The sequence below is a fragment of the Capra hircus genome, chromosome 7 (assembly GCF_001704415.2).
Source record: "Capra hircus breed San Clemente chromosome 7, ASM170441v1, whole genome shotgun sequence".
NCBI lineage: Eukaryota > Metazoa > Chordata > Mammalia > Artiodactyla > Bovidae > Capra > Capra hircus.
In genome coordinates, this window is record NC_030814.1 from 60,285,867 (window position 1) to 60,301,765 (window position 15,899).

The 15,899-nt window shown below is 39.2% G+C and overlaps 1 protein-coding gene across 1 annotated transcript in view; it reads right to left on the reverse strand.

Annotated features, from left to right (window-relative positions):
• The window catches only part of CTNNA1 (catenin alpha 1), a 173,423-nt gene that overhangs the window by 45,010 nt on the left and 112,514 nt on the right, over positions 1–15,899 (reverse strand). Inside the window, exons 8-9 of the mRNA XM_018050322.1 lie at positions 4,327–4,407; positions 3,023–3,175 (exon numbers count right to left, since the gene is read on the reverse strand). Coding sequence (XP_017905811.1) covers positions 3,023–3,175; positions 4,327–4,407 — 234 coding nt within the window. The remainder of the gene's footprint in view (positions 1–3,022; positions 3,176–4,326; positions 4,408–15,899) is intronic.

Here is a 15,899-nt window from a genome sequence, read left to right on the forward strand (position 1 = left end):
ACCTACAAAATAAAATCTCAATAAAATGTTTGGACACTGAAACTCAGTGGAGCTTCCTGGTTGAACCATCAATGTGCCAGGAGGGTGATCCATTGAGAGAAAACAGGCAACACTGTCTCTGAGGTTTTCCCATCCTTCACCCTGTGTCTCTCCATCTGGACGGTCCTGATTTGCATCCTTTATGTTAAAATGGGAGTCATAAGGACAACATTCTCCTGGGTTTTATGAGCTGTTCTATCAAATTATTGAACCTGAAGTGGGCCAAAGGAATCCTCCAAATTTGTAGCTGGCTGATCCGAAGATTGGGTGGACAGGGGACCCCCAAACTTGCAACTGGCATTTGAAATGAGGGCAGTCTTGTGAACAGAGAGTGAGTTGGTCATGGGAACCCTTGAATTTATACACAGTTGGGTCCGAAGTACAGGTGGGATAGGGACCCCCTAATTTGCAGCTGGCATCTACAATGAACGCAATCTTACTGGGCTTTATGCCCTTTACCTGTGGAGTCTATCCTAATTCCAAGTAGTTAGTGGCAGAACTGTATTATTTTAGAACAAAAGAATCTGGCAGAATTCTCAGTGGCTGCAGAATCTGAGCTCTTCCTTTCCTGCCAGAGGCCTATCAACACCAGCCCTTCCCAACTTTCGTTTAGCACTCTCACTTCCTCCAAACCCTCAGGAAAAAACAGCAAATGGCCCTATAACCAAAGCTGCCTGCAGACATTTATTCCACTCAAGATGGGAAATTAATAGAAAGAAAGGAAGATGGCAGCAGATTAACAAAACAATCACAATGAAGTATTTTACCTTTGCTTAAAACAAGTCTCTCACTAATTCAATGTTTCATTATAATACAAAAATACTAGTGTGGGGAGGAGAAGGCCTGTCATTGAAGAATCAAGTTACTCTTTGAATCAGGAATATGAGTCTTCTATAAGAAACACTTTAAAAATTCATTTTGTTTTTATGCACACATGCAATTATTTATCTTAGTACCTCTATTACCATAAAGTAATTTAAATGTTTGCAGAATGGTACTATAAGGCCTTTGGTTACGCCTCAAGCAATGAAAAGCCATGCGTCTTTTAATATACATATATTATTATGTGTGGGGGATGATGGGAGTGGAGGTCACTGAGAGGGGAGAGAGGTGAGAAAAAAGTCAGAAGTGAGCTGTGACAGGGAATATCAAACTCTGAACACTATTGGGCGCCTGGTTAGTACAGAATGAAATAAAAAGTATGAGCAAGGACAAAGTTCCTAGAGTAAGGTCTGCAAAGCCACCAGGTCCATCGAGTGCTTCTTCCTGGGCATGAGGCTGTCCACTACACCAGAAAGCCCGAGTGGCACAGCCTTCATTGTAAGAGGGATGTAAGTTACTTAACCTCCCTAAGTCTCAGTTTCCTTACCTGAGAAATGAGGAATGTACATTGTATTTGCATATATTGCATCCATACATGGTACACAGTAAGTGCTCAGCATGTATCAGTTCTGCTGGATGGAGAGGATGAGGATTGTATAGCAAGTCCTTAAAAAGTGACCTTCCTCCAGGTGAAGAACAGACCAGGACTGCCCTGAAGGTTCAGCCTGCCACACCCTTTCAGATGCCCTTTCCCATGCCACTACAGTAGCCTTTTACCCTAGGCTGTGGGCTGGCACCGTCCTTACTTCCTATCTCACAGGCACACTTTCTGAGATACAGGCTACTTATGGGAGGCTGGCTTCCTGAAGACAATCTTTGTATATTTGGAGGTTATATCTCATGCAGTCATACAACTATGTGAAAAGATTATGCTTAATGGAGACACAAACTGCAAGCCTTTGGACCAAATGCCAGAATCATTAACTTGAATAGAAGACTGACCTACATATTTTGTAGATAATTAATTCAGTTAAGGATAATGATCAATGTTCAAAGAAAACTAGATGTAACATTAGTAACATGTCTAATGTAATAACTGATGCTTTCCTTAGACTATTTTACAGTATTAACCTGGCCTAATATCACTATAAATCCAAGTGTACAAGAAACACATTTTACATAAAAGGCTCATTTTCTGTTGTTACATAATGACCAACTTACCAAATGGTCTTTAGAATATCTCTTCCAAATATTAGGTATTTTACATTCGGGTTACAAAATTAAATAACTTGCCATATACTTACTATGTGTCAAATTTTTGAAACATAGTAATAATTAATCAATTAAACAGTAATATAATTTCAGGAATCAAAAGGTAGGAGCAAGCCTAACTTATCTGGAAACTAAATAGGAACTTACTCTTTCTTCTTGTCACCTTAACAAACCAACACTAACATACAGATTTCTACTATTCAAACATATCTAATTAGCAGCATGTTAGGGCTGTTTCTTTCTTTAGGGCCAGGAGGTAGCGGCTGCGTCGCATGGCTTGTGGGGCCTTAGTTCCCAACCAGGGATTGAACCTGTGTCATTGGCAGTGAAGTGTAAAGTGTTAACCACTGGAAGGCCAGGGAGTTCCCAATTTCTTTAGTTTTAAAAAAGGGTGATGGAGTGGAGGCTGTTCTCAGGCAAAGGGTTAAGCACTTGACACACATCATCTCTTAAATCTCAAAATAATATCTAGATAGGCATCATTAGTATATTCTCATTTTATGGATAAGAAATGGAATTCATAGGGATTCAGTAACTTGCCAAGATTCAAGCCCAGGTGATATGACTTCTAAACTCCAGCTTCTAGCCACTCTTTTCTACAGTGTCTTCTGAGATTAAGCATGTCATGATCTATCTGTATCTGCATTAACACTAAGTGGAAATGTTAAGATTCCAGGAATAGGGACTATTTTTATTTAATCAGGTACATAATTAACATAAACTTAGCAAAATGGTAGTTTGGGATAGATGTTTAAGTATGAAAAAGACTTTTGTCTTACACATATTATAAATAGCATGAGTCCCTAAATTCTTCAGCTGATTCAATAATATGGTTAAAAATCACACTCCACCAAGTTACCCATAGTTAATAAAAACTCCTAACACTTACCTCAATTAATTTGTTGGCATGTTCACGGAAAACTTGGGCATATTCTTTAACTTCTTTCTCATTTCCATTCTTCGCAGCCTCAATCAATACTAAAAGTGGAACGTTGGTTTCCAGAAATGAATCTGAAACATGGTCCATGACAGCTTTGCGGAGCTAATAATTAAATTGTAAAAATTTGATTTTGTTTCTACCAAAAAGCTAGATTGCTTTCTTCTCTTACACTTTTAAATCTAACGGAAATTCATGACAGTTTGGCTGCACTTATATGAGAACCCCTCATGTAATCTGCAACACAGGAAACACAACTGCAGAGATAATAGCTTATGCTACAGTTAAAGCATTTCAGCAACAAAATCTCAGTTTTCAAAATAAAACCCCTTTTTGTTGGGAATTACAAAACTAAAGCTTCTATCTTAAAGGAGTAATAAAAAAAAAAAAAACTAAACAGATATGAGCTCTAGGTTGAATTAACACATAGCCTTGGAATATAACTGGCCTAATTGGCTAAATAAAAATGAGAAGGGAGAGGGTGTTAGCACTTTCTGAACAAGGTTAGCACACTATGAACCTTAAAACTGAAAAGTTACCTTTATAACCATGTGTGATATTACTTTACCAAAAGGATGATGGGTAACTGCATTCTATCTTTAATTCTGCTTTATATCAGACATGAACAATAAAATATTATTTCTCCACTAAGTCTGGAAATTGTTTATATTACAATTACAACTTCTTTTTAAGTCTTAATGTTGTTTTACAAATTCAATCCTATTTTTTTTTAAAGACTAAAACTCAATATTCTCCCAAATGTTAATGAGATTCTTTAACATCAAATGAAGAGAAAGATGTCTGTACTTACAAACTCCGAAAACTCAGAGCCCCAAATAACTTGATACTCAGCCTATCTGTACTAGAAACACATCTTCTCCAAGAATCAAAATCAGAAAGGGGCAAGTCAAATACGTAATTTCAATTTCTATCTCTACTGTTTGTAAGTTAATATCACAAGATCCTTCAAGGTATTTTCTGAGTCCCCAAGTCATTTTAAGTTAATTTTCTCACCTGAGCATCATTTTTATAGCATAATTTATTCAGTCCATTCCAATGGGACTGTATTTCTCCAGGTCCCCAAGAGATTTTAGTAGCCATTTAATAGAAGCTTATTAGCAACAAAACAGTCAAATTTCCTGTGAAAAGTCATCCTTTAATTCAAGAAAGCATATGGGTCCAGTATTTATTGGAATTTTAACCAAAATAACAAATCCAAGAACTTGGGAAAGCAATCAGCACTTCTCTCAGCTTACCTGCCTACGCAGGTCCCTGGTCTTCTTGGTCATTTTATCTATTGCAGAATTGAGTGCATCACTTCTTTCTTTACGTCCAGCCTGGAAACCAAGGAAAGAGATGCACATTGAAGTAATTTATAAGAAAATTTAATGGCAGTCAATAACTAAGTTCAAATCAACATTGAAAAATCAATTTTTTAAGCCCCAAGTTGGGATATACACTGGGGTGAGGAGAGCACAATGTGGCTTTGTTCATAAAACCCTAATTTTACAACTCCTAGGCTCCATATTATTTCATGATGGAAACTGAGGGAGTTTTGCCAAAACAAGAGAAGCCAAAAGGCAAGACTTTCGCTTAAAGTTCTGCTAGAAAAATTAAATGTATATTTTAATTCAAGGTTCAGCATACAACAATTTCATTAATGAACCAGTTCTCCTTGAACTGAAGGCAAGAAAAGGTAATATCTGATTTTGATGAACTCTTAAGATATGAGCAATGTCAAAATGTGAAAGACAGCATCTGGCACAAAATGTGAAACAATAAGTTTTAAAATGGAGATGTATCATGATGGATAGGAGTTAATAATGTATTTTATGCAGCTCAAATAAAAGAGTGCTTTGTAAGACTACTTCAGTTAATACTATATATCATATAGGCCAAATAAGAATGCTTTGTAAGATTACCTAATAAGTCTAGGCTAAGCTTAATGCAACTGTATTGCATAGAAAAGAACATACTGGCCACTCAGAGAGAGTATAATGCTATATAAATCAGCATTTCTTAAGAGGGCAGGGGGCTGAGTGGACATCTGCTTGGGGAACATTCTAAGCAAAACTGATGGTAGTTGAAAGAAAAGGGACAAAGGTAGTCATCCCAGGTAGAGCTGGCTAGCCATGTGCTTAGAAATACCTTCTAAGACCTTCTAAGTTTAACCTTCTAAGGTTAAACTATGAAATATATTAAAAGCTTTTCCTTACAAAATGCCCAGTCAACAAATGTGGCTCATTCTGTAAAGCATGTAGTAATTACAGAAGAGATACAAATGGGCAAAGGAACTTAACCCAGTGTTCCTCTAGCGATGGGTGCCCTCAAGGCATTCTGATATAGATATACCATCTACCTAAGTCAGTATAGCAGATGAAGAGCCAAGGTGTAGTTATACACTTTCTGAGTGCCTTTTAACATTTGTAACTCAATTTCTCTCTTATCCCCCATCTGTTGAATGTGGACAATGATACTTGTCCCTCTGTCTCCATCTCTGGACTATTAGGAAAAAAGAGAAGGAATATTTAAGGATATAGGTTATGCAGCAAAAGAGAGGAGGAGACAAAACATTAAAAGTTGAAATACAACCAATACATTGATATGGTCCCTATCAAATCTAGTCAGGGTCACATTCCAAATCTTTTATCTACCTGTTCTGTCAATAAAATTAAGTAATTCACTAATATTAATGGGTTTAAGAAAAAAATCTCAACAAAAACTGAGGAAGTATGAGAATTTCTTCTACCTTTAGGAATGAACTGTGATTTATTCATGGGGATCAGTCAGAAAAGAACTTGACAAGCATAATTAGTTACTGACAACCTCAAAGATCAAAATATAAGGATCTAAGGCAAAGGTGGCTAAAATTAAAAGAAAACACACACACACACACACACAAACTGACCTCATAATTAATGCTTAAATCAGGAAAATCTCAGCACATTTCTTAGAAACTCAAGCACTCACTTAGAAGTAAACCTAGTACAATCTGTCATTATACCTAGCTATGTTTTGGGTGGGGGGGGGGGGGTGTTTCTAACAGATCATTTATTTCAGAGAACATGTTATCTGAAACTCAAAGGTTGAGTTCAATGACCTCATGAGCACCTAATTACTTGCAACCATTGAATGTCAGAAATGTCCTCAATTTGGGTAGAAGGATTTACTTAGAAAGTTATATAAAAGCAAATTGTTAAACTTGACTTTTGAGGGAATTACATTCACACAGCAAAATTCACTTTAAGATGCAACACACAACACGAATCTGTTAATCCTTTGTCATACTATCCTAAAAATTAATTTGTCTTTCTTGTTACTTTAGGAAATAGAGGCTTATGCCTCATTAATGGGGGGGGGGGGGGGGCGGGGGGGGCGGCACCGCAGTTCAGAAGCAGTTATTTACTGACGTTTTTAGGTTATGCTAGATAGATCATCTTTTAAATCAAAGCATCCTTTTTAAAAGAAAAAGAAAAAAAAAAAAAAAAAAAAGAACCAGTCCAAACAGCAAGTTTATAGTTACAATCATTTAAAATATAATAGAGGTGAGTACACACATTTACAAACTTAAGCCTGACGAACCTGTAAAATAACATCTTGAGATTAAAGCTGTTATCTTTTGTTTCTAGTTTTGGCTAGACCAAAGTAAAGTTGCCCAGTGAATTTAAGTAAATTCTTGGCTCCCACCTAATTGAGAGACTATCCCAGTAAGTAGAGAGACCACCTAGGCTCACTCAGTTTTGATATGTATGCCCCTGCTAAGCAGTGACACAGGCATTCTAAGAAAAAGATAAGGCATGTTTGGGTTTCAACATAAATCTCCTCAACAAGTAAATATCAGATGAAAGGCAAAGGTTATTAGCTGCGACTGCCTCTAAAAAAACCCATTTTCAAGAGAAGCATGAGGAAGCCACATCACCTTCCTCCTGCTTCTATTTATTTCAGTTCAGTTCAGTCGCTCAATCGTGTCCAACTCTTTGCGACCCCATGAATCGCAGCACGCCAGGCCTCCCTGTTCACCACCAACTCCCGGAGTTCCCTCAGATTCACGTCCATCGAGTCAGTGATGCCATCCAGCCATCTCATCCTCTGTCGTCCCCTTCTCCTCCTGCCCCCAATCCCTCCCAGCATCAGAATCTTTCCCAATGAGTCAACTCTTCGCATGAGGTGGCCAAAGTACTGGAGCTTCAGCTTTAGCATCATTCCTTCCAAAGAAATCCCAGGGTTGATCTCCTCCAGAATGGACTGGTTGGATCTCCTTGGAGTCCAAGGGACTCTCAACAGTCTTCTCCAACACCACAGTTCAAAAGCATCAATTCTTCAAGCTCAGCCTTCTTCACAGTCCTACTCTCACATCCATACATGACCACAGGAAAAACCATAGCCTTGACTAGACGGACCTTAGCTGGCAAAGTAATGTCTCTGCTTTTGAATATGCTATCCACGTTGGTCATAACTTTTCTTCCAAGGAGTCAGTGTCTTTTAATTTCATGGCTGCAGTCACCATCTGCAGTGATTTTGGAGCCCAAAAAAATAAAGTCTAACACTGTTTCCACTGTTTCCCCATCTATTTCCCATGAAGTGATGGGACCGGATGCCATGATCTTCGTTTTCTGAATGTTGAGCTTTAAGCCAACCTTTTTGCTCTCCTCTTTCACTTTCATCAGGAGGCTTTTTAGCTCCTCTTCACTTTCTGCCATAAGGGTGGTGTCATCTGCATATCTGAGGTTATTGATATTTTCTCCTAGCAATCTTGATTCCAGCTTGTGTTTCTTCCAGCCCAGCGTTTCTCATGATGTACTCTGCATAGAAATTAAATAAGCAGGGTGACAATGTACAGCCTTGACGTACTCCTTTTCCTATTTGGAACCAGTCTGTTGTTCCATGTCCAGTTCTAACTGTTGCTTCCTGACCTGCATACAGGTTTCTCAAGAGGCAGGTCAGGTGGTCTGGTATTCTCATCTCTTTCAGAATTTTCCACAGTGTATTGTGATCCACACAGTCAAAGGCTTTGGCATAGCCAATAAAGCAGAAATTATTTAGTGAGTACTTTGCATCCATGGGAGCAGGCAGGACTAGTGGTAATTGTTTCTCAGAAGGTTTCTAATCTGAGATAAAATAATTCAGAGCAACTCCTAATTCAGCAAGACCCGGTATTGTGCTAGGTCTGACAGGAGTTCTGAATGACATTAACAGTGGGTCAGAGCAGTACGTAAAAGTCATACAGGAAGTTACATTTAAGTTTGGCACTGATTTTTTTTTAAGTATTAAGAACTAGAATTTCCTGGTGGATTTTACCCATTTTGGTGGTGACTTCTGAGTGAACAAACCTTTTTTTTTCTTCCAAAGAACTGTCTCCTGCCTCAGAAACAATAAGCATTCTCTTCAAACAAATCTACAACTCTCAACCATTCAAGATGATACTGAAAGAGGAAACACAACAGGCTCTATCTTGAAAGCAGGACTCCATCTTGGGCTAGACTAGGACTTTGAGCTATATGCCCAGTATCTATCAAAAGACTAACCAACTGGAAAACCAGGCCCCAGGAAGGAAGATCCCCAGGGCTCTCCATCGCCTAAAAGAATACCCTAATTATATGTGTAACCGAATAGAATCATACATTCTATTATGCTTACTGGGGTATAACCACAAGCCTATCGATAATTGTCCACTGTTAACTACCTAGGCTTAAGGCATGAATCATGGCTTAACTTTGATTGTATCTTTCTTTTTCCTTTGTTCAGACTAGTTTCAGGGAACCCTATACACTTGGGGTATATAGTGAGTGTTAGTCGCTCAGTTGTGCCCGACTCTTTGCGACCCCATGGACTGCAGCCACCAGGCTCCTCTGTCCATGAGATTTTTCAGGCAAGGATACTGGAGTGGGTTGCCATTTCCTTCTCCAGGGGATCTTCCCGACCCAGAGATCGAACCCAGGTCTCCCAAATTGCAGGCAGATTCTTTACCAACTGAGCTACAAGGGGTATATAAAGTTTTCACAAAGACTAGTCGGGGTCCTTGGCTAAGAGGAGACTCTGCCTTGGGCCCGCTGGTGTAATAAACTGCACTCCACTATCTGCACTGTCCTGAGTGAGTTTGTTTCCCGGAACGCGTGGCTACAACACCACCAGGTGTCAGCACTGTGTCTGGCACATAGGTCCACCAATTCCTTGCCCATACCCTACCATCTCTTCATTCCCTAACTTCCTTCTAACTCTTCCCAGTTGGAAAGGGATGAAATAGTCCCTCGCACTGCAGGTGGCATCTCAAGGCACATTATTCCCTAGCCGCGATGTGACAAAAGTTCCCAGGTAAACGCCCAAAAAACAACAGCACAAAATAAACACAGTGCTTCCAGGGAAAAACACAAAGTGAAGACTTCCACAATACTTCCAGGGTGAAAAGTACACTAATTTGAAGATTCTGCATGGTCCATTCGGGGCTCTTCTGTGAGAGGCTTCCTTCTCCTAATTCTGCACACTGAACCTGCCAGAGCCGAGCCACTCCCATCACTTCACTGCCTCTGGTCACTCAAGATATGATCCCTCCACACACATTTAAATTCTTCAGACATGCAAGCTCTCTATCACCTACCTGGAATACTCTTCCCATCCGTCTTCTAACTCCTACCCATCCTTTAGATGAGGTATCACATTTCCTTGTAGAAGTTCCCTGTGGCCACCTCCAACCCTAAGTTTCATTTACGTATCCCTCTGGGGTGCTTCCATGGCACCTCATGTTTCCCCTCATAGCCATTCTCAAATCATACTCTGGGATACCTGTTAACATGAACAAGATGAGAAACCAGTGACCACAGACATGCTAAAAAGTCATAGGACTTAGTGTGTCATCTACATGGCAAATTATCAGTCCCTGCTTTCCTGTTATCAGTGAAAATCTAAGGCTTTTCAAATAACTTCAAATACTGTCTACCAAATACTTTCTATATTTAATCTAGAGTAAGGCTGGACGAGAATAGCAGCAGAGGGTAAAATCCAATTTAAGGACTATTTAAAAGGGAACGTTTAAGAACTATTTAAAAGGAAATAGGACGTTCTGATTAATTTAATAGGAAGGTCTAGTTCAATACAATGCCTCCATCAGCCATTAGAAAATTAAAATTTAAACACTAAGAACCATGACATTTCACAAGATTCAAGTCAGAATGAGCATCTGAAGCCTCTTTCCCCCAATGACAATGAAAGAGAGAAAAGAACAGAGCAGCACTGTTACCTGCAGGTACAAAAGGGGGAAATGAGGTCTGCCATCTACTATACTGCCATCAGGTAAAGCCAGGGATAAGGAATTTTAGAAAGGAAGTGTTACCAAGATGCTGCTGGAAGACTTCAGAGAAGAACAGGGGATCTGATATTAAAGAAATTATCAAGAAAAATATTTTGAAAACCCAGGGAGACTTGAGTTCAGTCAGTATCCTCACACGTACTAAGTCGCTTCAGTCATTCCAACTCTCTATAACCCTATGGACCATAGCCTGCCAGGCTCCTTTGTCCATGGGATTCTCCATGCAAGAATACTGGAATGGGTTGCTATGCCCTCCTCCAGGGAATCTTCCTCACCCAGGGACAGAGCCTGAGTCTCTCATGTCTCCTGCACTGGCAGGCAGGTTCTTTACCACTAGCGCCATCTGGGAAGCCCTATACGTTCATAAGTAGGACTAAGAGGTTTGCTGTGGGATGGGCAACACATTATCATACAATATACATTTGGTGGATAACAGAAGAAGCAATTTGACCCTTCTTGTTTTACCTCACCTACACATGGCTGACAGGCTTTGTATCAACTGAATGTGTGACAAGAGTTGAGGCAAAGATTAAGTAACTTAATATTAGAATATAATGGTCAAATAGACCAGCATTCCCAAATTCCTTTCAAAGATACCCTCTCACTCCTTACAGTTGCAAAAGAAGTTTCTGATTTACCTAATGTTACCTATTTCATCCTAGTATGTAACATCTACATCTAATGTTACATACTATAACCTTGCTTTCTTTCTCTCTCCCCTCAAAGAAGGCATAAGCTTAGAAATGAGCCTTACTGGTTCATCTGAGTATTTTCTCAGATGATAGCCAACCTTGTTTACTACCTTTAGATTTTCCTCGGCCCCGGGCCATATTACACCTGAAAATGTGCCTATAAGGTCTAACAAGCTTAGGGATTACAACCACCATTAACATTCCACTATGGCATAACTTTTCATACTGTTCATGGGGTTCTCAAGTTACGACCAACCTAGATAGCATATTGAAAAGCAGAGACATTACTTTGCCGACTAAGGTCCGTCTAGTCAAGGCTATGGTTTCTCCTGTGGTTATGTATGGATGTGAGAGTTGGACTGTGAAGAAGGCTGAGCACCGAAGAATTGATGCTTTTGAACTGTGGTGTTGGAGAAGACTCTTGAGAGTCCCTTGGACTGCAAGGAGATCCAACCAGTCCATATTGAGTGCAGCACTTTCATAGCATCATCTTTCAGGATTTGAAACAGCTCAACTGGAATTCCATCACCTCCACTAGCTTTGTTCATAGTGATGCTTTCTAAGGCCCACTTGACTTCACATTCCAAGATGTCTGGCTCTAGATTAGTGATCACATCATCATGATTATCTGGGTCATGAAGATCTTTTTCGTACAGTTCTTCCGTGTATTCTTGCCACCTCTTATTAATATCTTCTGCTTCTGTTAGGTCCATACCATTTCTGTCCTTTATCAAGCCCATGTTTGCATGAAATGTTCCCTTGGTATCTCTAATTTTCTTGAAGAGATCTCTAGTCTTTCCCATTCTGTTCTTTTCCTCTATTTCTTTGCACTGATCGTAAACAGGTATACAAATTAAATATACAAAGGTCATTTTAAAAGGCCTTAATTTTGAAGCTACTAATAATCCAAGAAAAAATAAAATGACTCAAATGTAAAGATATTTCAGAAGGATTTTCCCTTTAAAAACTGTAGGATCTTTTTTAAAATTTATTTTTAATTGAAGGATAACTGTTTTACAATATTGTGCTGGTTTCTGCCATACCATCAACATGAATCAGCCAGAGGCATACATATGTCCCATCCTTCTTGAAGCTCCTTCCCACCTCCTACTCCATCCCACCCCTCTAGGTTGTCACAGAGCACCAGTTTGAGATCCTTGAGTCACACAGCAAATCCCACTGGCTCTCTATTTTACATATCGTAGTGTATGTTTTCCTGCTCCTCTCTCCATTCACCCCACCCTGTCCTGCCCGTGTCCACAAGCCTGTTCTCTATGTCTGTGTCTCCATTGCAGCCCTGTACAGAAGGATTTTTAAAAGCTCAGTTAATTGGTAAAATCAGGTTAAGATTTGTGATAAATCAGGAAACATTTTTGGTTTCTGCATTGATTTAAAAATAAATAACCTGAAGGATCTGATCTTTTTCTCTGCTAAAGATAATGGGTTAATAGGGAATCTCTGTTTACTGAAGATACAACAAATTTCATGTTCACCAACTTGTACTGGACCGTTACTGTAATATGGCAAGTGTGTGCTTTAATATTAAGAAAGATTATCACCTGTTTCATCATTCATTAAAATTAAGCATATATGGCAAATATCATAAAACCTTTAAAAGACAAATGACTAACTGGAGGAGATATTTGTAAAACATGTCAGAAACAAAATTAGCTTCTTTAATAAGCAAATAATCCCTGCAAATCTTTAAAGAAATGACCAACTGTAGGAGTGGGAAATGGAATGACCAAATGAAATACACAATCCACAGAAAAGAACAAAAACAACAGCATGCCGACATCCAAAATGATGCTCAGTCTCACTCATAACACATCAAAGAGAGCATTTTTCACCTAACAGATTCACAATTTTAAAGTCTGCTTTATGGTGTTAAGGTGAGGGGAGGGTTAGTATACATTTACAGATTAGTGGGGGAAGTATAAATGGTTTAAAATTCTTTGGAAGGTAATGTGGCAATGTCTATCAATTTTAAATATATACCCCCTACAACCCAACAATTTTTTGTTAGGAACTTACCTTATATATAAACTTGCCTAAGTATGCAAAGATATTAAAAGAATATTTATTTTACACTGTGTCAAAAGCCTCAAAAAAGCTACATGTCCACTATAGTATAGCCATACAAGGGTAAAGCTATGAAGCTATTAGGTACACATGTATGCTCACACACAGGGAAAAATTATGAAGCCATTAGATAGACACCCCCCCCCCACACTTTCAAAAGTGCAAAAAATAAAACCAGAGGAAAAGAATCAGCTCCCATGGGAGCTAAAGCCTTAGCAACATGGGGTCAATATATCAACAGCAGCTATAATGTTGACACACTGCTATAAGCCATTCCTAATAAGAAGTGATCTTGCTCTCTTTGGGCCAAATTTTTGTTATTGGATTTCTCTGCATTGACGATATCGCATGTTCAAATACTTTGCTTGCCTTAAGCACATGTTGCCATCTCTCCACCCCAGAGCACACTAAGAGGGAGGAACGGCATTTCCAAGCTTCAACAACCAAGACTGCATATAGCTGATATACTGCAAATTTACCCTCTTAAATCTAGCCAATTGGGTCAAAGAGCCCACTAAAATTGAAAGAGATTCTTCTAAATATGAATGGGCATCTCAACTCTTAATCCTATCCTGTGCAAATGGTTTCGTATAGCCTGTGGCCATCTATGTAGGCAGGAGGAAACACATCTAAATAGAAAGTTACTCTAAATGCAGAAAGGGAGAAGCAGCAGGAAAGACAAATCCAAACTTGGCTCTATTTCAGAATAAAAAATGAAGCCTACCACATACAGAGGATGGGAGAAACATGAACACAATGAAGCCACGGGCAGGCGAGAGTAAGAAATGTGTGTGTGTTCAGTCACTCAGTTGGGTCCGTCTCTCTGTGATCCGATCGACAGTAGCCCACCAGGCTCCCTTGTTCATGGGATTTCCCAGGCAAGAATACAGGAGTGGGTCGCCATTTCCCCCTCCAGAGGATCTTCGAGATCCAGGGATCAAACCTTCAAGTCTTCTGTATTGGCAGGCACATTCTTTACCACTGAGCCACCTGGGAATCTCCAAGGGCTTGGTAATATAAATTTCAATCAGTCTATGTACTTACCAAGACTTCAAGACAGCTCTGTTTGGTTTGGGTTGGTCTGATGTCTACAATAGGTAAAATAAAAGATCTTTGTGGTTTAAAAGCACCTCAGCTCAAACTTCTATGGAAGATTTTCCCTTAGCTAAGATTTATCACCCCAAGATTTACTACTGGATTTTCTAGCTCTGGGCACAGAACACAATGTTAGCACACGACACTAGTTCTGCCATCCCGCCAACAGCAACAATTGCCCAAAAACACATGCCTCCAAAACTAGGAGAAATCCCACATTTTGAAAGTCACAGCATCAAATGGAACACAGCTCATCATCATTAGTGTAACCATCATTCCTTCCTACTGCTTTCTCAGTCATGTTTAACGAAAGTAACAAAAGAACTTTTAAAATATCACAATCAATGAAAGGCAAGGACGGGGTCAAACTGTGGATTCTGCAGGCCTAATGTAGACAGTCTACTTCTTAAAAGGCTTTTGGAAGGAAAGATTCTCAGCAACAGAGATACTTATTAACACTCAACAGTGGTCCTCTGTGTTTTCACCAAAAATCTAAGAGCCTAGAATTTTCAATGTTCTCAGATTCTCTGGCTCTACCTAGGATAACCAATTAACTTGATAATCAATTAACTACTCTTTAGCCCATGTCTAACATGACAGATTGGTAAGGCCATCAATCCTTACATATTCTATCTGCCTCTGTCAGACAGATTCTGTTTCTAGGGAAGATAACAAGCTGATGTTTAGTGCCAAACCCCAGTAATTTCTTAAACAGCAAATCACAGACTTTTCCTGAGGCCCAATTGTTACGAATCTCCCTTTCAATGTATGGAATGCAGGTTTGAAGGAGAAACCAAGATCCCAAATGCCACGGGGCAACTAAGCCTACACAGCACCAACTACTAAGCCTGTGCACTCTAGAGGCTGTGCTCCACAAGAGAAGGCTATGCACTGGAACAAAGACCTAGCACAGCCAAAAATAAAGAGTAAATAAAAAACTTAATAGTCAATCTTTGCCTCTAAATACATGTTTAAAAACAGTGAACTCTAGGATTTATCATAATTTTCTCTCATCCTCGTTCCCCCACCATCTCTCAAAAAAGGCTAGTATTGAACTCACTGAAATAAAGATACTGATACCAGCATCATTAGGCCCAACTGTGGTTGCCAACTAAGAATCCTAAAAGGTTCTTGGGAAAGGATATACTCAGACCCACAAATCTTATATCTTTTTGCAACTTTTTGATAATTGTGAAGAGACCTCCAAAGAACCATGACCGAGACTGGTAGCCAGAAGATTTTCTTTAACCGAGCTCCTCTGGGATATGAAAATTTTGGGAGTCAGGCATGATTGGTTAAGAAACACCTGATTTTTCAGCATAAAGCAAAATCCAGCTCCCTAACACAAAAGATTAGAAAATTTCACGTTATACATCTGCTTTTCCAAAGAGGTAAATATTTATTCCTGATTAGCAATATATGTTAAAAGCAAACTTTTATGAAGAGTAATGCAGATAAGTATTAACACCTGAACCCTGCCACGACTCATTTAATTTGCTTAAAACCATTCACACAGAGGACAGACAGGCTAGATTTTACTTGTCCTTTGCCTTGTCACGAACAACAATAACAGTGAAAATTGAAACAGATGATATCAAGAGTACTTTCCAGAGGTTGTACTGCCACTTTAATTAAGTCAAAGGCATATGTATGCAGA